This window comes from Saccoglossus kowalevskii, chromosome 16 (assembly GCF_978046115.1).
Source record: "Saccoglossus kowalevskii chromosome 16, keSacKowa6.1, whole genome shotgun sequence".
NCBI lineage: Eukaryota > Metazoa > Hemichordata > Enteropneusta > Harrimaniidae > Saccoglossus > Saccoglossus kowalevskii.
In genome coordinates, this window is record NC_140656.1 from 32,110,543 (window position 1) to 32,137,275 (window position 26,733).

Consider the following 26,733-nt stretch of genomic DNA (forward strand, 5'->3'; position numbering starts at 1 on the left):
GTATGTTGATACGCTTGTAAATAACATTAAAGTAAAAGTCGAAACAACCTAGACTAGAAGTCAATTCACCAGTTCAGCCAACTATGGCTCCCTAACTTGTTTATATTTAATCAGATACTATTTCGTCATCATGCTTTGTTACCTTTCCTGTTTATACCTCACGAGGGCGTCTTTTATGGCAAGATGGCACAAACGGAAGTCCTTCGCAGGTTTATGGTTTCTCATATTTAAATCATCATAACTCTGAAGATAATCATTTTTTTTTATTTTTTTTTTCAAATTTATAATCAATATACATAACACCAAATTAGCTATATTTAGTTCCCCTTTAAAGCTGTGAAAATTTGGTGTTAATCCGACGACAATAAGTATATGTTATTTTTTGTTAAAGATCTTGTATTTTGAAAAAAATAAAGTCCTAGAAAACGTCCATGAAGTCACAGCAAAGATTTTCAAGCTTGTTTATCGACACAATCAATTTGTTTTCCATTCAAGGTCTGTTTTAACATGTGTAGGGGGCATCCAAATGTGTAAGGGTATTGGAAACCAAAAAATAAAGGAATGGGATAGCTATAATTTAATAAAATCGGCAGATGAGAACACCAAAATCAATGAATTTTTTCAGTGGCTGTGTGACCTTGTGTCTGACACATTCATATTCAAATGACTAATCTGTGAAACAAACAGGGGCAGAGACAAACCACTTTAAGTGTTTGGAAACACTCATTGTGTGTCAGAAAGCTACTGATAACACATCCTAACATTTGTCTTGAGTTTATCTTTGAAACTTTGAAACTCATAGGCACACAGATTAAACCTGTGTTGTTGATTTTGGAAAACACTACTGAGGCTGCCTTGCTTCCCTTCAGAAAACCAACTTACATGACATTCTATATTATGTTGACTATATCATATGAAAGTTTATAGTGCATTTCATCAATTAATAAATAAATGTGAAAATTGTAATTTTCAACACAAATAATAGTCTCGCTACCTCAATAAGATTGAGAAACACATTTTCTTAGTTTGCACTATTCTTTCTATCAAGGTATGGGTGCTGGTGGTACGTATGGAATGAGTTATGCTACTGATGTGAGCCTATTACAAATGAAGGCTGACGTAAGTTTTATTTTCACATTGTTATTTAGTCAATATGTACCTTAATTTATTTAATATGAATTTCGTAGAAAAACCATACCTTGTGAAAACCAGAAAGCACATATCTGTTTATGTACTTTGCATAGAAATTGCACTATTTTTTTTTAAGGTGTTAGGTTTACTATATATTTTCAATTTTTGACCTACATTCAATTGCACTATGCATTTCTTTATGTTTTATGTTTCTAAGTTTGTGAAAATTGATTTACTAGGCCATATATAATGTCTGTTTTTTGTCATTGAATTTTAGCCAGTATTTTTCACACAAAATGGCTGCCTGGTGGCCATATTGATATTATTTTCATTTACGAGACATGATTTGACCATTTTGATAGTGAGAATTCTTGAAACCTTTCCTGATACATATCATTCTGTTACATATCAAGAAATATGACTTCATCTTTCCTTATTTAGAATTTTATTTTCTAATATGGTAGAATAAAGTTATGTCATGCTGTAACTTATTGATGTGAACTATTGTTTCTTTGTGTTATTGTAGCTAATGGTAAGACCTCAGATTGGAGCACAAGTATATGGATATCTTGGTATATGGCTGTTTGTATTGTTTGGTGAACTCCGACTGACTGGTTACTTGCTGACTGTCAACTTCCCTACTAAGGCCCAATTACAGTATGACCACTTCCCCTTAGATGTTAAGTGAGTAATTTAACTTTTTCCAGACTTTCTCAACCACCAACTGTGCTTGTTTGGTTCCATCATGATGGGATTGTGTGTACATGATTGTGCCAGGTTAACAGTTGCTGCTGATGAGTAACATTCATGCAGTGAGTGTTAACATCCATGCTGTGAGTGTTAGCATTCATGCAGTAAATGTTAGCATCCATGTTGTGAGTGTTAGCATTCATGCAGTGAGTGTTAGCATTCATGCAGTGAATGTTAGCATTCATACAGTGAGTGTTAGCATTCATGCAGTGAATGTTAACATCCATGCTGTGAGTGTTAGCATTCATGCAGTAAATGTTAGCATCCATGCTGTGAGTGTTAGCATTCATGCAGGGAGTGTTAACATTCATGCAGGGAGTGTTAACATTCATGCAGGGAGTGTTAGCATTCATGCAGTAAATGTTAGCATCCATGCTGTGAGTGTTAGCATTCATGTAGTGTTAGCATTCATGCAGTAAATGTTAACATCCATGCTGTGAGTGTTAACATTCATGCAGTGAGTGTTAACATTCATGCAGGGAGTGTTAACATACATGCAGTGAGTGTCAGCATTCATGCAGTGAGTGTTAGCATTCATGCAGTGAATGTTAGCATTCATGCAGTGAATGTTAGCATTCATGCAGTGAGTGATAGCATTCATGCAGTGAGTGTTAGCATTCATGCAGTGAGTGTTAGCATTCATGCAGTGAGTGTTAGCATTCATGCAGTGAGTCTTAGCATTCATGTAGTGAGTGTTGGCATTCATGCAGTGAGTGTTGGCATTCATGCAGTGAGTGTTGGCATTCATGCAGTGAGTATTGGCATTCATGCAGTGAGTGTTGGCATTCATGCAGTGAGTGTTAGCATTCATGCAGTGAGTGTTGGCATTCACGCAGTGAGTGTTGGCATTCACGCAGTGAGTGTTGGCATTCACGCAGTGAGTGTTGGCATTCATGCAGTGAGTGTTGGCATTCATGCAGTGAGTGTTGGCATTCATGCAGTGAGTGTTGGCATTCATGCAGTGAATGTTAGCTTTCATGCAGTTAATGTTAGCTTTCATGCAGTGAATGTTAGCTTTCATGCAGTGAGTGTTGGCATTCATGCAGTGAATGTTGGCATTCATGTAGTGAGTGTTAGCATTCATGCAGTGAGTGTTAGCATTCATGCAGTGAGTGTTAGCATTCATGTAGTGAGTGTTAGCATTCATGCAGTGAGTGTTGGCATTCATGCAGTGAGTGTTGGCATTCATGCAGTGAGTGTTGGCATTCATGCAGTGAGTGTTGGCATTCATGCAGTGAGTGTTGGCATTCATGCAGTGAGTGTTGGCATTCATGCAGTGAGTGTTGGCATTCATGCAGTGAGTGTTAGCATTCATGCAGTGAGAGTTGGCATTCATGCAGAGTGAATGTTGGCCAACATTAGCATCTCTATTGTCCTCATGGTGTAAGTTCTTAAATTTGGAAGTAGAGTTTCATTGACACACGTACAAAAGTGAGTATAAGGGTAATCCTAGCAGAGTGGATCGCCAGTAATCATTCTAAAAAATCACTAAACTTATTATAAGATTTTCCAATATTCGTTAACATCTGCAGTGCTTTTTTACAGGGCTCGCATGGACATGAACTTAGTTCCATTACGACTTGAACTAAGAGCTATTCTCATTTTTGAAATCAAATTCAAGATTGGATTTGTAAAGATCCACATCCGTAAAGTGCTTTACAATCAAGTTTGGTGGAAATATACTACGCCAATGATTTCCGGCACTCTCTTGGATGTTGGCGACTTAGAACCAGACAACACACCTCCTGTATTCAAAGCTATTCTAACAGTAAGACTGCATCTCGAATCACACTCAGTGTAAAGTAATGTTAATTTGTGACAAATGATAGTCATTGACCAACCAAGTCTATTTTTATTCTTTTACTACAGACTCCTGGTTTGAAAGCACTTGCTGGTGGAGGTGCCGGGGGTGCGAGAAAAAAACGTGGTGTCTCAGACAATCAGGGATGCTTTGTACGTCAAGTAGAAGGTCGAGATTACACTGACCCAGCATTTGAACTTGGACTTGCAGTAGAGGATGACAGAAGCGAAGTTGATATGACATTCTGTATTGGGACGTATCAAGGTGGATGTGATATTCGCAACAATGAACCAATGGGAGGATTTTCTACCGTTTTTGAACAGGTGATAATAGACTATTTTGAGTCTTGTTTATTGGTAGAATTTAAAGTTACAGTAGCTCTTGACAGCTATGGCTATGAAATGTTTGTTGCTACTGTCAATGGTATCAACTAATATATAACACAGTACCAAGAAATTGAAATGGTTATTTTTAATTTATCAACATACAGTACTTCTGCTTTCTTTCCATTTGCTTTTGTGACTTATTGTTGAATGCAACTATATAATTTATGCTTTATATGACCATGCAAACCTGTATCTCCTGCCCAGACCACTGAAAAAGTATATTTGTGTCTTTCTTGTTTTCAGAGGCATTGAATAGCATATAATTATATACACACAATCTGACCCTTTGACCTAGATTTGACTGGGATGAACTAATTTGTTTTGAACAGTATTCTAACTTGGCGTACTGCCACAAAAATGTATTTTAACAAAAGTAAAAGGGAATATATTAACAAGCTGGTAGACTGGTTTTTGATCCGCTTCCCTAATAAAAATCATTTTTTCAGGTGTTGCCATGATAATGGTAGGACAGACTCAAAAAGTAGTAAATTTTGACAATGAAAACATTATTAAAAAAACGAATAGTACCGGTAATATTGGGCCCAGACTCAAGCTGAGTAGAATAAGCTATGTCCGAGGTTTTTACTCCAAAATTTGTAGGAGGAGATACATTTATCATAAAGGTATTCAAAAATCAGCTGTTTTTACCACCTGACTAAAGTAACCTTTATCTGCCAAGTTTGAGCAAAATTGTCCAAGCCAAAAAAATCATAGAAGAACACACACATATACATACATACAAAAGTGATTATAAGCTAGTGTAATCTTAGCGGAGCGGATCACCAATAACCATTATTACCCATCACTAACTTCACAAATTTTCCAACAACTTCAGTGGGTGTGGTTTCGTTTCAATTTATTAATATTGCAAGTTCAAGTTGCATTGCAAATGATAACAAAGTGTCTTACCATTTGAAGTGATGTTCAGAATTTAATAATCAGCCTCACCCAATTTTCTTGAAATACACTAGACATTAGGTAATACTTGTTGTATTCTCAAAGTTGACCATTGAAACCATCATTTCGACCAATTGTGTGCCACTATACAGTGTTTGGGTGAGTGATAAAAATGTGGTTGTTTTCTGGACGAAAATACTGCATGACCAAAATTAAGGGACAAGCAGAGGGATAAGTAGCGATAAAAGTGAGTAATGTATTATTAACTGTTGAATCTGTGATGATATGTGTTCTGTAGAACTTGTTTAATATGTCAACACAAAGGTAAGTATTGGAAACTAAGAAATGTATTTTTCAAAATCTAGATGGCTGTCTTCCCAAATTTGTTGGAAACTGACATGACATGTATACTACTGAAAAGGAAACTTAATTGAAATAGCGATATAATAGCCTACAGGGCTATAACTTAGCAGTTACATTAATCTCTGCAATCGTGCCTGTTCTTATTACACTTTTTAGGTGTTGAGAGGTGGTGTACCATTATATTTCACAATCTCTGCAAATGTTCCTGTTCTTATTACACTTTTTAGGTGTTGAGAGGTGGTGTACCATTATATTTCACAATCTCTGCAAATGTTCCTGTTCTTATTACACTTTTTAGGTGTTGAGAGGTGGTGTACCATTATATTTCACAATCTCTGCAAATGTTCCTGTTCTTATTACACTTTTTAGGTGTTGAGAGGTGGTGTACCATTATATTTCACAATCTCTGCAAATGTTCCTGTTCTTATTACACTTTTTAGGTGTTGAGAGGTGGTGTACCATTATATTTCACAATCTCTGCAAATGTTCCTGTTCTTATTACACTTTTTAGGTGTTGAGAGGTGGTGTACCATTATATTTCACAATCTCTGCAAATGTTCCTGTTCTTATTACACTTTTTAGGTGTTGAGAGGTGGTGTACCATTATATTTCACAATCTCTGCAATGAATTCAGCTGGTGCTGTAACCAAAATTACCTGTGAATTACCAACATATGATGTAACGTTACCTGGTGGACGTGTGGTTCCCGATTTCCTGTCAACAAGTCATCCAAACATTTTGAGGGCGTCAGCTGTGGCATTGGATGATTCCGTTATTGTAGAGGAGCAGGTAAGTCTACATTATATTGATTAAATATTGTAATATATCTATTGATATGTGTGATATTTTTTGCCAGTTTGCCAACCTGTATTTTTTTTTGAACATTACCATTAAGTAAGACTTCATGTATACTGTAAAATATTTTATTTTCACTAAATGTACTTTATTTTTGCTATTTTTGCTGAAGGGGTGATTCAGTGAAAATAATTTCCAGTGAATATACCTTTTTTTTCATATTTTTACAATCAACTTGTCAAAAATCAGTAAAAATAAATTTCAAAGAAAACACCCAAATAATCTTTTGATTAATTCCAGCTGTTTAATGTTTGCTGCTAGAAATTACTGAATTTTAGTTTTTTATGGCATTCGTAGACAGTCTTGTGATTTTCACTGGCTCATGAAATTTGCTAATATTTTTTGCTCACAAAATTAAAGTGGTTTATCATCTTTAACTTATAATTTTTCTTATTGTCGTCTATCTTCCTGGAGTAGATGAAATAATTGTACCCTGCAATAAAAAAATAATGAATAATTAAATACATTACATTTATATTCAATAGGTATCCGTTGGGTTTGGTTATGAGATATACGGTTATCAATTAGTAGATTGGACTGGCTTTGATTCAGACAAAATTATTCATGATGTTGACATCAGTATTGATGACCCACTTGGTACCAAGAGTTTGGAGTATTTTGTTCCACCGCGATTAGGACGATTGATGTCAACGTCTCACCACACGACCTCTTACCTGTATGCAACAAACTGTGCTAAAGACTGTCTAGCCCTCCCTCCCTCCAAGTGTCTTAGTTTTAATTATGACTACGGTGAAAGCGGATTGTGTGAGCTTTTAGAAGAAATTGAAGGGCATGATGTAGAACTACATGAAGTGAGTATCTCTGTGATGAACATCATCATTTTATGTGTACTACATAAAGTGACTATTTCTGTGTTGAAAATCATCATTTTATGTATACTACATGAAGTGAGTATTTCTGTGATGAACGTACATCATCATTTTATGTGTACTACATGAAGTGAGTATTTCTCTGTTGAACATCATCATTTTATGTGTACTACATGAAGTGAGTATCTCTGTGATGAACATCATCATTTTATGTGTACTACATGAAGTGAGTATTTCTCTGTTGAACATCATCATTTTATGTGTACTACATGAAGTGAGTATCTCTGTGATGAACATCATCATTTTATGTGTACTACATGAAGTGAGTATTTCTCTGTTGAACATCATCATTTTATGTGTACTACATGAAGTGAGTATCTCTGTGATGAACATCATCATTTTATGTGTACTACATGAAGTGAGTATCTCTGTGATGAACATCATCATTTTATGTGTACTACATGAAGTGAGTATCTCTGTGATGAACATCATCATTTTATGTGTACTACATGAAGTGAGTATCTCTGTGATGAACATCATCATTTTATGTGTACTACATGAAGTGAGTATCTCTGTAATGAACATCATCATTTTATGTGTACTACATGAAGTGAGTATCTCTGTGATGAACATCATCATTTTATGTGTACTACATGAAGTGAGTATCTCTGTTATGAACATCATCATTTTATGTGTACTACATGAAGTGAGTATCTCTGTGATGAACATCATCATTTTATGTGTACTACATGAAGTGAGTATCTCTGTGATGAACATCATCATTTTATGTGTACTACATGAAGTGAGTATCTCTGTGATGAACATCATTTTATGTGTACTACATGAAGTGAGTATCTCTGTGATGAACATCATCATTTTATGTGTACTACATGAAGTGAGTATCTCTGTGATGAACATCATCATTTTATGTGTACTACATGAAGTGAGTATCTCTGATGAACATCATCATTTTATGTGTACTACATGAAGTGAGTATCTCTGTGATGAACATCATCATTTTATGTGTACTACATGAAGTGAGTATCTCTGATGAACATCATCATTTTATGTGTACTACATGAAGTGAGTATCTCTGTGATGAACATCATCATTTTATGTGTACTACATGAAGTGAGTATCTCTGTGATGAACATCATCATTTTATGTGTACTACATGAAGTGAGTATCTCTGTGATGAACATCATCATTTTATGTGTACTACATGAAGTGAGTATCTCTGTGATGAACATCATCATTTTATGTGTACTACATGAAGTGAGTATCTCTGTGATGAACATCATCATTTTATGTGTACTACATGAAGTGAGTATCTCTGTGATGAACATCATCATTTTATATGTACTACATGAAGTGAGTATCTCTGTGATGAACATCATCATTTTATGTGTACTACATGAAGTGAGTATCTCTGTGATGAACATCATCATTTTATGTGTACTACATGAAGTGAGTATCTCTGTGATGAACATCATCATTTTATGTGTACTACATGGAGTGAGTATTTCTGTGATGAACATGATGAGTAAAACATTATGTTTGATACTAAAAATTCTGACACTATTTTATTCCAAGCAATGCAAAAATTATTTATCATATATCTTTATATATAACTTTTTGCAAATCTATTATTATATTTATTTATTTATTATGTGTTCATTTTCTGTTCGTTCTTATGCTACACGCAACACTGTTTGATTGTCTACTCACTAATTAAATGAAGTATCTTCATTGCTCAACCTTTACTAAATCAAAATGAAAAAAAAAATATCAGTAATAATTAAAACTGCAGATTGTCATTGAAAACAATGAACACTACTCAGAATAAAAATTTCCAATGTGTTAAAGAAAAACAGCACAAACATTTCTGTGAATATACTATTGATATCTGTATTCTGTTTTCGGTTACAGAGTGGTTATTTTTATAACTTTGAACGTCTTGGTGTTGGCCATGCTGTAGAATACTATTGATATCTGTATTCTGTTTTCGGTTACAGAGTGGTTATTTTTATAACTTTGAATGTCTTGGTGTTGGCCATGCTGTAGAATACTATTGATATCTGTATTCTGTTTTCGGTTACAGAGTGGTTATTTTTATAACTTTGAATGTCTTGGTGTTGGCCATGCTGTAGAATACTATTGATATCTGTATTCTGTTTTCGGTTACAGAGTGGTTATTTTTATAACTTTGAACGTCTTGGTGTTGGCCATGCTGTAGAATACTGTTGATATCTGTATTCTGTTTTCGGTTACAGAGTGGTTATTTTTATAACTTTGAACGTCTTGGTGTTGGCCATGCTGTAGAATACTATTGATATCTGTATTCTGTTTTCGGTTACAGAGTGGTTATTTTTATAAATTTGAACGTCTTGATGTTGGCCATGCTGTAGAATACTATTGATATCAGTATTCTGTTTTCGGTTACAGAGTGGTTATTTTTATAACTTTGAATGTCTTGGTGTTGGCCATGCTGTAGAATACTATTGATATCAGTATTCTGTTTTCGGTTACAGAGTGGTTATTTTTATAACTTTGAACGTCGTGGTGTTGGCCATGCTGTAGAATACTATTGATATCAGTATTCTGTTTTCAGTTACAGAGTGGTTATTTTTATAACTTTGAATGTCTTGGTGTTGGCCATGCTGTAGAATACTATTGATATCAGTATTCTGTTTTCGGTTACAGAGTGGTTATTTTTATAACTTTGAACGTCTTGGTGTTGGCCATGTTGTAGAATACTATTGATATCAGTATTCTGTTTTCGGTTACAGAGTGGTTATTTTTATAACTTTGAATGTCTTGGTGTTGGCCATGCTGTAGAATACTATTGATATCTGTATTCTGTTTTCGGTTACAGAGTGGTTATTTTTATAACTTTGAATGTCTTGGTGTTGGCCATGCTGTAGAATACTATTGATATCTGTATTCTGTTTTCGGTTACAGAGTGGTTATTTTTATAACTTTGAACGTCTTGGTGTTGACCATGCTGTAGAATACTATTGATATCTGTATTCTGTTTTCGGTTACAGAGTGGTTATTTTTATAACTTTGAACGTCTTGGTGTTGGCCATGCTGTAGAATACTATTGATATCTGTATTCTGTTTTCGGTTACAGAGTGGTTATTTTTATAACTTTGAACATCTTGGTGTTGGCCATGCTGTAGAATACTATTGATATCTGTATTCTGTTTTCGGTTACAGAGTGGTTATTTTTATAACTTTGAACGTCTTGGTGTTGGCCATGCTGTAGAATACTATTGATATCTGTATTCTGTTTTCGGTTACAGAGTGGTTATTTTTATAACTTTGAATGTCTTGGTGTTGGCCATGCTGTAGAATACTATTGATATCTGTATTCTGTTTTCGGTTACAGAGTGGTTATTTTTATAACTTTGAACGTCTTGGTGTTGGCCATGCTGTAGAATACTATTGATATCTGTATTCTGTTTTCGGTTACAGAGTGGTTATTTTTATAACTTTGAACGTCTTGGTGTTGGCCATGCTGTAGAATACTATTGATATCTGTATTCTGTTTTCGGTTACAGAGTGGTTATTTTTATAACTTTGAACGTCTTGGTGTTGGCCATGCTGTAGAATTCATTTATGATGATCTATCTTTGAGACACAATGACTTAAATATGTTTAATCTTCATCTCAACAACACATTAGGTGAGTTTTACTCTCAAAAACACATACAAATATGTCTACACTGACCATCAAATACAGTTGATACAACTACCGGCAATGTTTTATTGATGACATCAAAATATGAAGCAGCGCCCTCTGTGTCAACCAACGTAAAAATTAAGAATTTTCACTGTGGAACCAGAAAACAGCAAAAATATAATGCAGAGAAATCTAAAGCATCAGATTTTTAGTAAAATGGATAGTACTCATCCAAACTATTATATAGCTTTTGAAATTTTATCATATTTATTGCTAAATAAATAAGTCTCATTTATTAACCGAAGATAATTTTATTACTTTTTAATAGGTTATAGTAATGTTATTAGTTCTAAGGGAATACTGGTAGATTTTACAACACCAGAACCAGGACCGATCAGTAATGCCATCTATGATGAAGTCAACCATGAGACCTGTACAGAATATGTACCAGATGAGTGGGAAAACAGATGTATACAAGAAACGCCATTACCAAATCATAGGTAACATTTCAAAACATGCACTGCCGGGTATTGTGATGGGGAGAAATTTGACTAATAAAGCAGCTATACGCAAGAAACCCTTAGCTATTACTCCATTTAATAAAGTTTGACCTAAACAGCAATTATTATAAAACATATTTTGGGTTTAAATCCAAGAGCCAAGTATAAAAATATGAAATGTCTTTAATATCAGGAAAAGCATTTAGAGTTTTTCTACGTTTTTTTTTTTAACAGGTCTATTATTGATGGTCCAGGCTCAATGTGTGTATTTAACGGACATGAACTTTTGATTGATACTTTGTATACAAGAGCCAATAAATACGTTTCAGGTATTTATGATCTATATAACTTACATTGTGTGATGATGTATTGTATGTTGACAATATCTTGTGTATATAATTGAGTAATACTTGGGGACTATGTTCGAACCGTAGCTTTGAATAAGCCTAAGTAACCTTAAACAACAGGCGGTTTATACCAAACAACAAGCGAAACCATGAATGTAATAGATTGCTGGTATATAAGTTAATTTCATTTATCATTAAATGTGACAAATCATATGCTATTATAATGTTGATGCAGGTGTTTATGATTGGTTTAATGATGATGAGGCATTACAATGTTTTTGGCTCGTGTGAATTTATTTGCTATTGTTTATGTCAGTGGCTTCAAAGTTATAGACATATGTTTTTTAATGAAATAAAGGGACATTGTCTCATGCATAAATTATGATATTTGGAAAATAATCTTGTTTGGTAAATTAAAACAAGAAATGAATCATCTGTATTTCACAGACGCAGACCTGAACTCATAAGAACACAATCCATTTGCATATTGATTATTACCATGTTAGCTAAATTTTCAGATCTCAGACTGCTAATAAAACAAACTAGCAACCCCTAACACCAGTGTTGTTCATTAGAAGTATTATGCATGGGTTGTCTAAAAAACCAGGAACCGGAACGTGAAATTAAAAATATTTCATCATACGGGTTGTTTAATATAAGTGATATTTCATTAATAGGGACTTAGTTTATATATTATTAATTTTATTATAATCTCAATTTGTAGTTATTTTAATAATGTGGATGAAATAATAGGCAGAAAGCACATGTTTACAATGCATGTTTCCACTTGAAGGCGCACTTGTGATGTTCTTGTTGCTTCCAAATATTTTTAATTTCACGTTCCGGTTCCGGGTTTTTTGGACAACCTTATGCATGCCATGCTTATTGTCTTGCGTTTTATAGTTTAAAACTTAGCTGAAGGTGGTCAAATATACCCATACTTGTCTACTTTACGTATGTACTTTTAAATTAGTAAATTGCCACAAGTCAACAGTCTCAGTATTTTGAACTTCATAATGATAGTATCAATCAAGTTATTTCACTTTATGCTATCAATTCTTGTACTCTGCATTTATGAATATATAATTAGCTATATTAATATATTTATTGTGATTTTGGTATTGTTAGTCATTTTAAAACTTTTTGTATTGAAGAAGAATTAGTGTTTTTTTCATTCTGAATTATTGCAAATAATTTTGGGATTTTAACAAGCGGCCTGAGCAGTCTCAGACATTTCAATTGAAACTTAGGTGGACTTCTTAGGTCCTAGGTTCAGCCATATTCTACAATAAGTGCCATAGTCGGATCATTGTGATTCTGGTAAAGTATCCTTTGTTTTGATCACAAATGGGATTATCTCTGTCAATATTGTAAAGTATATCTATGTCCAGGTTGTTTAAAGTATAAAAACTAATTTTTTTTATAAAATTGACACACAGCTAACTGGGATGGATTCTATGATCTGGAGACCCATATATTTGGATACACATGGACTGTGGGGACAGATCACTGTTTAGATGATATCCATCCACATAAAGATCCCCATAGTCATTTATTTGATGAAAGTGAATGGACACATACTGGTATAGCTCATCCACTTGAATTAGATGGTAAGTACATGTACATCGTAATTTGCAAATATTTTATAAAAATGCTTGAAAATTGTGTGCTTTGTCCTGAATTTAGAAATAACATACCAAAATATTGTCATAATTCACAGCCATTAAAATGAATTACTTCAAAGAAAACCAAGAAGACTGAACAAATGACATTCAACATTACACCACGTACAGTCACTCAAACAACTGACAACTCACAAAGGGAAAAGTGGACCATAGTAAATAGTCAAATCTGCAAAAGAAAGATTTATAGACACAGAGGTTATAAATAGAAATTAAGCAAGTGTATCTTATTTGGTAGCCGATTTAAGACGTCTTTAGCATATTAGGTGGAATCATGAAAATACATAATTTGATATTGACATTGTAGATATTAACCTACAAAATATAATTGATGTTAGAAAAGTGATACAAAGAAAAGCTTAGCATCCTACATCAGAATAATTATACTGACAAGGATATGTGACTGGTCCTCTTATTTTAAATTGTTATTCTGACGTTGTTTTCCTTTGTAGATGGTCAGTACCATGTGACAGTAAGGGCGCTGAACAAAGTGGAATTTGGTGGACCATTGGCGACTACTGTTTGCCATTCAACACCATATACTATTGATAATACACCACCTGTAGTATATCATGTCCATCTCATTGAATATGATGAAATATCATGCCATATATTTGTAGAGTATGATGTCAGGTATGTATTAATATACCCCAATATAATTCTATTATGTACATCGGTGTCAGATATTTATTATCCCTTGGAACACTTAAATCAGATTTTGTCCCCTTTAAAAAACTCAGACAACATAATTTTTAGCTGCTCTGTTTTTGAAGATGACCGAGCGGAGCTCATGGGTTTACCACACCTGTTGTTGTTCGTACGCAGTGAGTCATACTTTTTTAGTTCAAACGTCTTCTTTTCCAGTGAGGGTGGGAGAGACTGTGTGGGGCACCATTTTTGTGGGTGGGGCACCAGTCTGTGCGCATGTGTTGCCATGGTAATGGTAATGTAGTGAATTAGTCATAGAGACAAACAATTGTTGATGACAAAAAAATACCTTGCCAACATGTAGTTGCATAGCGAGTGTACTCAGATCATTATTGAGTGTACTCAGATCATTATTGAGTGTACTCAGATCATTATTGAGTGTACTCAGATCATTATTGAGTGTACTCAGATCATTATTGAGTGTACTCAGATCATTATTGAGTGTACTCAGATCATTATTGAGTGTACTCAGATCATTATTGAGTGTACTCAGATCATTATTGAGTGTACTCAGATCATTATTGAGTGTACTCAGATCATCATTGAGTGTACTCAGATCATTATTGAGTGTACTCAGATCATTATTGAGTGTACTCAGATCATCATTGAGTGTACTCAGATCATCATTGAGTGTACTCAGATCATTATTGAGTGTACTCAGATCATTATTGAGTGTACTCAGATCATTATTGAGTGTACTCAGATCATTATTGAGTGTACTCAGATCATCATTGAGTGTACTCAGACCATTATTGAGTGTACTCAGATCATTATTGAGTGTACTCAGATCATTATTGAGTGTACTCAGATCATCATTGAGTGTACTCAGATCATTATTGAGTGTACTCAGATCATTATTGAGTGTACTCAGATCATCATTGAGTGTACTCAGATCATCATTGAGTGTACTCAGATCATTATTGAGTGTACTCAGATCATTATTGAGTGTACTCAGATCATTATTGAGTGTACTCAGATCATTATTGAGTGTACTCAGATCATTATTGAGTGTACTCAGATCATCATTGAGTGTACTCAGACCATTATTGAGTGTACTCAGATCATTATTGAGTGTACTCAGATCATTATTGAGTGTACTCAGATCATTATTGAGTGTACTCAGATCATTATTGAGTGTACTCAGATCATTATTGAGTGTACTCAGATCATCATTGAGTGTACTCAGATCATCATTGAGTGTACTCAGATCATTATTGAGTGTACTCAGATCATTATTGAGTGTACTCAGATCATTATTGAGTGTACTCAGATCATTATTGAGTGTACTCAGATCATTATTGAGTGTACTCAGATCATTATTGAGTGTACTCAGATCATTATTGAGTGTACTCAGATCATCATTGAGTGTACTCAGATCATCATTGAGTGTACTCAGATCATTATTGAGTGTACTCAGATCATTATTGAGTGTACTCAGATCATTATTGAGTGTACTCAGATCATCATTGAGTGTACTCAGATCATCATTGAGTGTACTCAGATCATTATTGAGTGTACTCAGATCATTATTGAGTGTACTCAGATCATTATTGAGTGTACTCAGATCATTATTGAGTGTACTCAGATCATTATTGTGTGTACTCAGATCATTATTGAGTGTACTCAGATCATTATTGAGTGTACTCAGATCATTATTGAGTGTACTCAGATCATTATTGAGTGTACTCAGATCATTATTGAGTGTACTCAAATCATTATTGAGTGTACTCAGATCATCATTGAGTGTACTCAGATCATTATTGAGTGTACTCAGATCATTATTGAGTGTACTCAGATCATTATTGAGTGTACTCAGATCATCATTGAGTGTACTCAGATCATCATTGAGTGTACTCAGATCATCATTGAGTGTACTCAGATCATCATTGAGTGTACTCAGATCATTATTGAGTGTACTCAGATCATTATTGAGTGTACTCAGATCATTATTGAGTGTACTCAGATCATTATTGAGTGTACTCAGATCATTATTGAGTGTACTCAGATCATCATTGAGTGTACTCAGATCATCATTGAGTGTACTCAGATCATTATTGAGTGTACTCAGATCATTATTGAGTGTACTCAGATCATTATTGAGTGTACTCAGATCATTATTGAGTGTACTCAGATCATCATTGAGTGTACTCAGATCATCATTGAGTGTACTCAGATCATTATTGAGTGTACTCAGATCATTATTGAGTGTACTCAGATCATCATTGAGTGTACTCAGATCATTATTGAGTGTACTCAGATCATTATTGAGTGTACTCAGATCATTATTGAGTGTACTCAGATCATTATTGAGTGTACTCAGATCATCATTGAGTGTACTCAGATCATCATTGAGTGTACTCAGATCATTATTGAGTGTACTCAGATCATTATTGAGTGTACTCAGATCATCATTGAGTGTACTCAGATCATTATTGAGTGCACTCAGATCATTATTGAGTGTACTCAGATCATTATTGAGTGTACTCAGATCATCATTGAGTGTACTCAGATCATTATTGAGTGTACTCAGATCATCATTGAGTGTACTCAGATCATTATTGAGTGTACTCAGATCATTATTGAGTGTACTCAGATCATCATTGAGTGTACTCAGATAATCATTGAGTGTACTCAGATCATTATTGAGTGTACTCAGATCATTATTGAGTGTACTCAGATCATTATTGAGTGTACTCAGATCATTATTGAGTGTACTCAGATCATTATTGAGTGTACTCAGATCATCATTGAGTGTACTCAGATCATTATTGAGTGTACTCAGATCATCATTGAGTGTACTCAGATCATTATTGAGTGTACTCAGATCATTATTGAGTGTACTCAGATCATCATTGAGTGTACTCAGATCATCATTGAGTGTACTCAGATCATCATTGAGTGTACTCAGATCATTATTGAGTGTACTCAGATCATCATTGAGTGTACTCAGATCATTATTGAGTGTACTCAGATCATTATTGAGTGTACTCAGATCATTATTGAGTGTACTCAGATCATCATTGAGTGTACTCAGATCATCATTGAGTGTACTCAGATCATCATTGAGTGTACTCAGATCAATTATTGTGTGTACTCAGATCATTATTGAGTGTACTCAGATCATTATTGAGTGTACTCAGATCATTATTGAGTGTACTCAGATCATTATTGAGTGTACTCAGATCATTATTGAGTGTACTCAGATCATTATTGAGTGTACTCAGATCATTATTGAGTGTACTCAGATCATCATTGAGTGTACTCAGATCATCATTGAGTGTACTCAGATCATTATTGAGTGTACTCAGATCATTATTGAGTGTACTCAGATCATTATTGAGTGTACTCAGATCATCATTGAGTGTACTCAGATCATCATTGAGTGTACTCAGATCATTATTGAGTGTACTCAGATCATCATTGAGTGTACTCAGATCATCATTGAGTGTACTCAGATTATTATTGAGTGTACTCAGATCAATCAGATCATTATTGAGTGCACTCAGATCATTATTGAGTGTACTCAGATCATTATTGAGTGTACTCAGATCATTATTGAGTGTACTCAGATCATTATTGAGTGTACTCAGATCATTATTGAGTGTACTCAGATCATCATTGAGTGTACTCAGATCATTATTGAGTGTACTCAGATCATTATTGAGTGTACTCAGATCATTATTGAGTGTACTCAGATCATTATTGAGTGTACTCAGATCATTATTGAGTGTACTCAGATCATAATTGAGTGCACTCAGATCATTCTTGAGTGTACTCAGATCATTATTGAGTGTACTCAGATCATAATTGAGTGTACTCAGATCATCATTGAGTGTACTCAGATCATCATTGAGTGTACTCAGATTATTATTGAGTATACTCAGATCAATCAGATCATTATTGAGTGCACTCAGATCATTATTGAGTGTACTCAGATCATTATTGAGTGTACTCAGATCATTATTGAGTGTACTCAGATCATCATTGAGTGTACTCAGATCATCATTGAGTGTACTCAGATCATTATTGAGTGTACTCAGATCATTATTGAGTGTACTCAGATCATTATTGAGTGTACTCAGATCATTATTGAGTGTACTCAGATCATTATTGAGTGTACTCAGATCATAATTAAGTGCACTCAGATCATTCTTGAGTGTACTCAGATCATTATTGAGTGTACTCAGATCATAATTGAGTGTATTCAGATCATCATTGAGTGTACTCAGATCATTATTGAGTGTACTCAGATCAATCAGATCATTATTGAGTGCACTCAGATCATTATTGAGTGTACTCAGATCATTATTGAGTGTACTCAGATCATTATTGAGTGTACTCAGATCATTATTGAGTGTACTCAGATCATTATTGAGTGTACTCAGATCATTATTGAGTGTACTCAGCTCATTATTGAGTGCACTCAGATCATTATTGAGTGCACTCAGATCATTATTGAGTGTACTCAGATCATTATTGAGTGTACTCAGATCATTATTGAGTGTACTCAGATCATTATTGAGTGTACTCAGATCATTATTGAGTGTACTCAGATCATTATTGAGTGTACTCAGATCATTATTGAGTGCACTCAGATCATAATTGAGTGCACTCAGATCATCATTGAGTGTACTCAGATCATCATTGAGTGTACTCAGATTATTATTGAGTGTACTCAGATCAATCAGATCATTATTGAGTGCACTCAGATCATTATTGAGTGTACTCAGATCATTATTGAGTGTACTCAGATCATTATTGAGTGTACTCAGATCATTATTGAGTGCACTCAGATCATTATTGAGTGCACTCAGATCATTATTGAGTGTAGTCAGATCATTATTGAGAGTACTCAGATCATTATTGAGTGCACTCAGATCATTATTGAGTGTACTCAGATCATTATTGAGTGTACTCAGATCATTATTGAGTGCACTCAGATCATTATTGAGTGCACTCAGATCATTATTGAGTGTAGTCAGATCATTATTGAGAGTACTCAGATCATTATTGAGTGCACTCAGATCATTATTGAGTGTACTCAGATCATTATTGAGTGTAGTCAGATCATTGAGTGTATTTTTTGAAGTTTCTTCACATCTCTTTCTTGTAGTGATCCTCATTCTGGGATTCGTGAAATTGACTTTGGTCTTGGTAAAAGTAACCGTGATGTATACCTTCTCGGATGGCAGAGACATGATAATATTACACACATTTCATTAGATTATTGTATTGAAGATGGCATTCCAGCATGGTTTAAAATCAGAGCTACTAATAATGGTGAGTTGACAATGAAGGTACAGTATATTTGAGTTAATAATATTGGAGGAAAGCAGAGTACCAATGAGAGGTATAATAATTAATTTATTTTTTGCATGTAAAATTATAAAAAAGAACATTCAGCTGCATGTGGAAATTGTAATCTTTAATATTTAACCTAAATTCTGTGGTATTTTTTACACTTTTACACTTTTGAATTCCATCACACAGTTTGATTTATGAATATTTTAAATTAATATATTTTCCGTTTTCTTTCTTTACGCTTTGTTTGATAACACTTTAATCTTTAATCAAATATTAATGTAGGTATTTTTTTTTGGGAATCAAATTGATATCCATATGAATGTTTATTTCTTATTTGATACAATTAATTGGGTATGGCCGCTTGTCTACTTAAAAACTAAAATATTCACTACATAATTTGTAAATTCAAATTCAGGTGACATCAACTAAAGCATTAATTATAATTTGTTATATTAATAATTTTTTTATAGGATGTTGGAGATCAACTGGCAATTGTTTCTGTATTGTACATAACTGTTATGAACAATTTACAACAAACATACTTTAACACAAGACTTATCTGAATAATCATAAGTGACTTACATTTTGATAATAAATGGACAAACTTTTTTCTAGTCCATAAATGAACTTCTTATAACTTATTTATGTCTCTTATATTTAAGTAAAACAAATGTGCACAGGATTCATTAGGAATTATGAAAAACAAAAGATTTGAATGAATGAGGGACGTTCAAAATGAGCGTAGTATTTTGACAACAATTGTGCTTTTTAGTGTGTAACCAATTTATGTCAAGACTTCTCCCGTAAAACAATTTCACCAGGTTTCAAATTCACGAATTTGGCAGGAAAACAATTGGGTTGTGTTGATATTCCACATGTTCACATGGATTTTGATTAGTAAATTTTGTTTATCTGCAAAAATAACAAAATTAAAAACCAGCAAATAATTAATTCATATAGTTTATCCATTTGTGAATAGTTTGTAGCAAACTTGATTGAATAAATAAATGAAAATGATCGATGGAGCTATTTATATTACTGATTGTCTGTCATCTTGCATCCATAACTGTCAACTTTACATCATCCTCTTTTTCTTAGAAATAATAAGCTTTGGTGGACCTCTCATTTGTATTTGTTCATTTTGTGATGACAACTTTAATTCTCTAATTTTAAATTAGTGTATCTTTTTTTATTTTTTGTACAAATGCTATTTTCAACTTCTTAAAAGCAGCTAGCGTGATTGCTTGGATATTAAGATACTTTGGGTGATCTTCTTACAAATTTATTTATATTGTGATAATTTCAATCCAACTTCTTCTATCGCATTGCATTCAGACAGCATTGCAAACATCAATTGGTTTCTTGTTTAATTGTGAATTAAGATATAATTTTTGATGAATAATAATGGATGTTTTGTTTTGACTGTAGTTTACCTGCGTGGTGTGGGACATTCAGACTTTCCTATCATAGTGGACAGAAGTCCACCTGAACCTGGTGTTGTATTTGATGGTGACAACCACGGGGTGGATATTGATTTTCAGTCAATGCCTCACATCTGTGCTAATTGGCAGAATTTCCATGATTTACAAAGTGGAATAAGTAAGTTTTGTATTTTTTCAAATTCATTCCTTCATTGATATATTTGAAGTTAACCTTCTCATTTTTTGGTGTGGCAGGTCATCCAAAATGAATATATCTGTCAAAAACATCGTCAATGTGTATAGAGAAAATGGTATAGTTGTTTGTCTGTTGTCATATTTTTGACTCCTATGTGCGAAGCACATAATGGGAGTCTTTGCAGTTTGTGTGTGTGTATGTGTGTGTGTGTGTGTGTGTGTGTGTGTGTGTGTGTGTGTGTGTGTGTGTGTTTGTGTGTCCGACTGTTCCACTGCTATCTCAAGAACCATACACCAGTTTTTGATGAAACTTGGTGCATATATGCTGTGGACCAATGCGCAGATTTGATTAGGTTGTGGTAAAAATTCATGCTCATTAATTACCTAATTTGCATGATAATTAGCTAATTTTTAGCTGTTCAATCAAAATCCACTGATATCTAAAGAACCACTCATTGGATTTTGATGAAATTGGTACATAGACGCTCTTAACTTCTAGTTTTATGGTAATATCAGTACATATTAATTACCTAATTTGCATAATTAGTTAATTTTCATCTTTTCCATGGATATCTCAAGTACTAATCATCACATTTCAATGAAACTTGGTACATAGATCCTTTAGAACTATGCAGAGACCTGATTAGTTTTAGGGTAAATAATTGTGCATATTAATTACTTAATTTGCATAATTAATTTTCAGCTTTTCTACTGATATCTTAAGTACTAATCACCACATTTCAATGAATCTACAACTATGCAGAGACCCAATTAGTTTTTGGTAAATATTTATGTATATTAATCACCTAATTTGCATAATAAACCAATTTCCAACTTTCACTCTGATATCTCAAGTATTAATCATCACATTTCAATGAATTTTTGTACATGGATGCTGTAGGACAATAGACAGACCTGGATAATTGTGGGTTAAAATCTGTACATATTAATTACCTAATTTGCATAATTAACCAATTTTAAGCTTTCACACTGATATCTAAAGTACTAATTATTCCATTTTAATGAAACTTAGTACAAAGGATTTCTGTTACATTGCGCAGACCTCATTAGATTTACACTCAAATCTGTTCATATTAATTTTCTGATTTGCATAATTAGTTTTCAGCTTTTCCATCAATATCTCAAGTACAAGTAATTTCGAATTATATTTAATTTTATTTAATTCCCTAATTAGCATAATAATTCATAATTTTTTGGTTCTATTCACATTTTAATAAAACTTGGTACATAGATTTTCTGTTATATTGCGCAGACCTCATTAGATTTACACTCAAATCTGTTCATAGTGATTTTCTGATTTGCATAATTAGTTTTCAGCTTTAAGCCTTTTCCATCAAGTACAAGTAATTTCGAATTATATTTAATGTGTCTCCAATACTCTCAGCACATGGAAGTTCTTTCTAAGCTTTCTTTGATTTTTTTTTTGCAAACAACTTCTTTTTGCAAAGACTATTATACTTCTTTTATACTTGGTACATATTTTCCTGGGTAAAACTTCTATGATTTTGATATTTGATTATTTTTCACTTCTTCTTGAAAACTTGTACTCAGACTTGTTTACCTTGGATAAACTTCTATTAGATATGCACATTTTGCTATTTTTTTTGATTCAGTGAAAATAAAATCTAGCGAATATACCTTTTTAGTCCCCGTTCGGACGTAGTTTGAAAATGAGGACTTATGTTTTGCCCTGTGTGCGTCTGTGCGTCTGTGATCACCTGTATCTCGAACATGCATGGACTGATTAAGTTCAAACTTCACTCATACATCACACATTATATGGGACATATGCACATGCATTTTTTTCATGATCCGATTAACGATAGCCGAATAGCAGCCATTTTAAGGCCGAAAATGCATCAAAATCGTGTATTTTCACCATTCCGAACCCGGATCTCAGTTATGCATGGACAAATTTTGTTCAAATTTGGTACATACATTAAACATAATAGGACCTTGATGCACGTCATTTTTTTTTTGGGATCGGGTTTGAAATGGCCGACTGGTGGCCATTTTGTTTTAAAGAATTCAGTTCTGGATCCGTATCTGAGACATGCCTGGATTGATCGAGTTCAAACTTCACACACACAAGGTACATCATGTCACAAATATGTATGTGCATTTGTTTCATGATCTCATTAACGATAGCCAAATGGCGGCCGCTTTAAGACTGAAAATACATTGAAATCGCACATTTTCACCATTCCGGACCTGGATCTCAGTTATGCATGGATGGATTTTGTTCAAATTTGGTACATACATTAAACATAATAGGACCTTGATGCACGTCATTTTTTTGACTGGCGCCCATTTTGTTTTAAAGAATTCAGTTCTGGATCCGTATCCGAGACATGTCTGGATTGATCAAGTTCAAACTTCACACACACAAGGTACATCATGTCATAAATATGTATGTGCATTTGTTTCATGATCTCATTAACGATAGCCAAATGGCGGCTGCTTTAAGGCCGAAAATGCATTGAAATTGCACATTTTCACCATTCCGGACCCGGACCTCAGTTATGCATGGACGGATTTTGTTCAAATTTTGTACATACATTAAACATAATAGGACCTTGATGCACGTTATTTTTTTTTTCCGGATCAAGTTCGAAATGGCCGACTGGGGGCCATTTTGTTTTAAAGAATTCAGTTCTGGATCCGTATACGAGAGATGTCTGGATTGATCAAGTTCAAACTTCACACACACATGGTACATCATGTCACAAATAGATATGTGCATTTGTTTCATGATCCGCTTAACAATAGCTGAATGATGGCCATTTTAAGGCCGAAAATGCATCAAAATCATGTATTTTCACAATTCCGGAAACCGGATCTCAGTCATGCATGGATGGATTTTGTTCAGATTTAGTACAATGTGTTGTACATATACAGGTGCATTTCGGTCATGATCTGCTTTGAATGTATATGTCACTCAAATATGAACGGAACGGGGACGTGTCATTGACAATGACTTGTTCCCTATATTTTACATTCAACTCGTCAAAAATCAGTGAAAATAAAATCCATACAAAACACCAAAAAGTCTATTCAGCGAAAATTAATTCAAGCTAAAATAAATTATTGAACAGTATATATTTTGTCCCCAGAAATTACATTCAAGCATTCATTTCATGCTTGTGAACATCCAGTGTATGGCAATTTCCAACTTTTCAAACTTGCTTAGGTAAATTAAATTGTCTTTGTCTTACAGGTAAATATACATGGGGTGTTGGAACTAATCCAGGAAATGACGACGTTGTTAGTTTTCATGATATCCCACATACAGTATTACAGCTATGTAGTATGAATATCAGCTTGACTCACAACACAACATATTACTCTACAGTCTTTGCTTATAATGCTGGTCACAAACGACTCAATGTATCTGTAATCTCAAATGGAGGTATGTTACAATGTCTTTTATTCTGCACATTAAAGAGTCGGTTTATGTTTACATATTTGTTATATTTAGTACCATATATATGTACTAAATGACAGAGATACACCTCCTTGTCATGACTAGTCATGTTTCAATGACTGAGTTTATGTGCGTCTCTATTGCAGATGCACTTCTAATAGAGCAAATACAGTAAGTAAGTTGGTTCAAAAAACATTGCGATACACAGACAAATAACTTAAATAGAAAATAAAGTTTTGACATGATTATATGTGACCTTGGTTTAAAGCCATTTATGACAGAAGTTGGACTCATTGGCATGTAATGTCATTTGGTTTGTTGTCCATGATTACTTAATGTTCTGTATTTCTTTCTTTCCAGTACTCTATGATGCCACACCTCCAATGACAGGTGAACTACGTGATGGTTTAGATCCTCATACTGATATGATGTATTCATCAGAATCATCATCGGTATCAGCTAACTGGGATGGGTATGATGACCCAGAGTCTGGAATTGGAAAATATGATGTCAGTGTCTATAGAAGACATGCTGACATAGGTAGGTTCAAGTTAACAGAATTTTGTAGTCTTTACATAAACTTTGCACATCATATCGCACATAAGCACATGCATTGGTTTTGTAATCTGAAAGGTGGTCATTTTAGTGCCAACAAATCAGGCATTTCAGTCTGTTATTCTGGAACTGGATCTCAGTCATGCATGGACATATTTTATTCAAACTTGATATGTACATATAATGGGTGCTTGATACACGTCATTTTTTTCCTCAGATCAGTTTGAAAATGACTATCTCTTGGCCATTTTGTTTTAAACAAATACAGTTCTAGAGTCACATCTCTGACATGCTTTGACTAAACTCATTCAAACTTTATACACACATCATATCATACCATACATAAGCATGTGCTTTTGTTTGATGACCCAATTCATGATGGTGGCCATTTTAGTGCTAAAAATTCATCAAAATGTGGAAACTGGAACTGGATGTTGGCTGTGTACATGTATGTGCATATTCCTTGATGCATGGATGTTGTATGTCAACGATGCTCTTCAACATAGCAATCGACTTCGCTGGCGATTTAGCATTGGTCTTGTATACGCACCAACACATGCAAGAGAAGACGATCGACCCAACCTGAAAATCAGCCCGAAGAAAACAAGGTGATGTTGCTCATGAACCTCTCACTTGTCACAGTGAGCGTAGAAGAGCTATCAACAACAGAAAAATTCACCTACCTTGGGAGCATGGTGAGGTACGATGGTGGAGCAGGCAGCAACATCAAAAACTGACAAAATGCCTCCATAATGCTGAACAATGTGTAGAAGTCATCCCAGTACAGCACCAAACCAAATTTAGACTGTACCAGAGCTACGTTCTCTCCACCTTGCTGTACCGATCGGAATGCTGGAGGATGATGGAAAGGTATCTCAACAAACTGTCCACCCTCCACACCAAGAGCTTCCTGTAGATATTTTGGCCTTAAGCTATCTGCATCCATCAACTGCTAGCTCGCTGCAACCAGGATAGCATGGAAACCATCATCTGGCGATACTCTCACCCACATAGCCCTGCATTGGACACCAGAAGGAAGACATAAGCTGGAACGACCCAAGAACCCCTGGGGACGAACCATAGAAGCGGGGTTGAGGACCTTCCAACATACCTTGGGAACCATACAGAAGCTAGCTGGGGACAGGCAGGTGTGGCAAACCCTCGTTGCTGCCCTACATGCCAAGTTGACATTTGGGCATGAGTGATGAGTGAGTGAGTCCTTGATGCACATCTTTTTTTTCCAGATTTGATTCAAACTGGCTGACTGATGGCCATTTTGTTTTTAATGAATGTTGTTTTTGATCTGATTCAAGATGGTGTGCAAACAAGCTTGGCAAGAAAGCTAGTGGATATTAACCATCCTAGAAGGAGAAACAAAATATATTTTTATGTCACTGTATAAATAAAAAAACAAACCTGAAAACACAGATACTTTCATCTGTTTATGCAAACTATGCCCTGGACTGTTGAGGAAATACAAGTCACATCAGTCTTTCATTGATCACATTTCATAAATAATGTAGTACTACTCACTACAAAAACAGAACAAATTTGTCTCTCTTTATTCACGCTCTGTAGACATACTCCCACACCACAATCGAGTGACTTAGTCAGGAGGCTACGACTAGGACAGTGGCATCAGTGGCAGAATCTAGAAACATGCATTCTAGATGGAACACTGCACAGAGCGTACTTTAGCATACAGAGTAGATGATGATGCCCTCAAAAAATCTGATTTTGAAATTTGTTGTTATTGGCAATAAAATACTTGTTACCCAACAATTGCTCTTAATTTTAAATGGCTTTTCCTTTATTGTATTCATATCCATGGTACATGGCCTTGATGCTCAATAAGGGGATACCATTTCATGAATAATCT

The 26,733-nt window shown here is 34.3% G+C and overlaps 1 protein-coding gene across 1 annotated transcript in view; it reads left to right on the top strand.

The window, feature by feature from the left end:
- LOC100366953 (uncharacterized) overlaps positions 1–26,733 on the top strand; it is a 151,938-nt gene that overhangs the window by 65,904 nt on the left and 59,301 nt on the right. Inside the window, exons 31-45 of the mRNA XM_085491379.1 lie at positions 1,049–1,119; positions 1,658–1,815; positions 3,427–3,649; positions 3,751–4,005; positions 5,911–6,117; positions 6,669–6,995; positions 10,577–10,700; positions 11,026–11,197; positions 11,432–11,526; positions 12,984–13,154; positions 13,679–13,859; positions 19,048–19,214; positions 20,667–20,837; positions 24,093–24,284; positions 24,660–24,839. Of these exons, the coding sequence (XP_085347505.1) occupies positions 1,049–1,119; positions 1,658–1,815; positions 3,427–3,649; positions 3,751–4,005; positions 5,911–6,117; positions 6,669–6,995; positions 10,577–10,700; positions 11,026–11,197; positions 11,432–11,526; positions 12,984–13,154; positions 13,679–13,859; positions 19,048–19,214; positions 20,667–20,837; positions 24,093–24,284; positions 24,660–24,839 (2,694 nt within the window). The remainder of the gene's footprint in view (positions 1–1,048; positions 1,120–1,657; positions 1,816–3,426; positions 3,650–3,750; positions 4,006–5,910; positions 6,118–6,668; positions 6,996–10,576; positions 10,701–11,025; positions 11,198–11,431; positions 11,527–12,983; positions 13,155–13,678; positions 13,860–19,047; positions 19,215–20,666; positions 20,838–24,092; positions 24,285–24,659; positions 24,840–26,733) is intronic.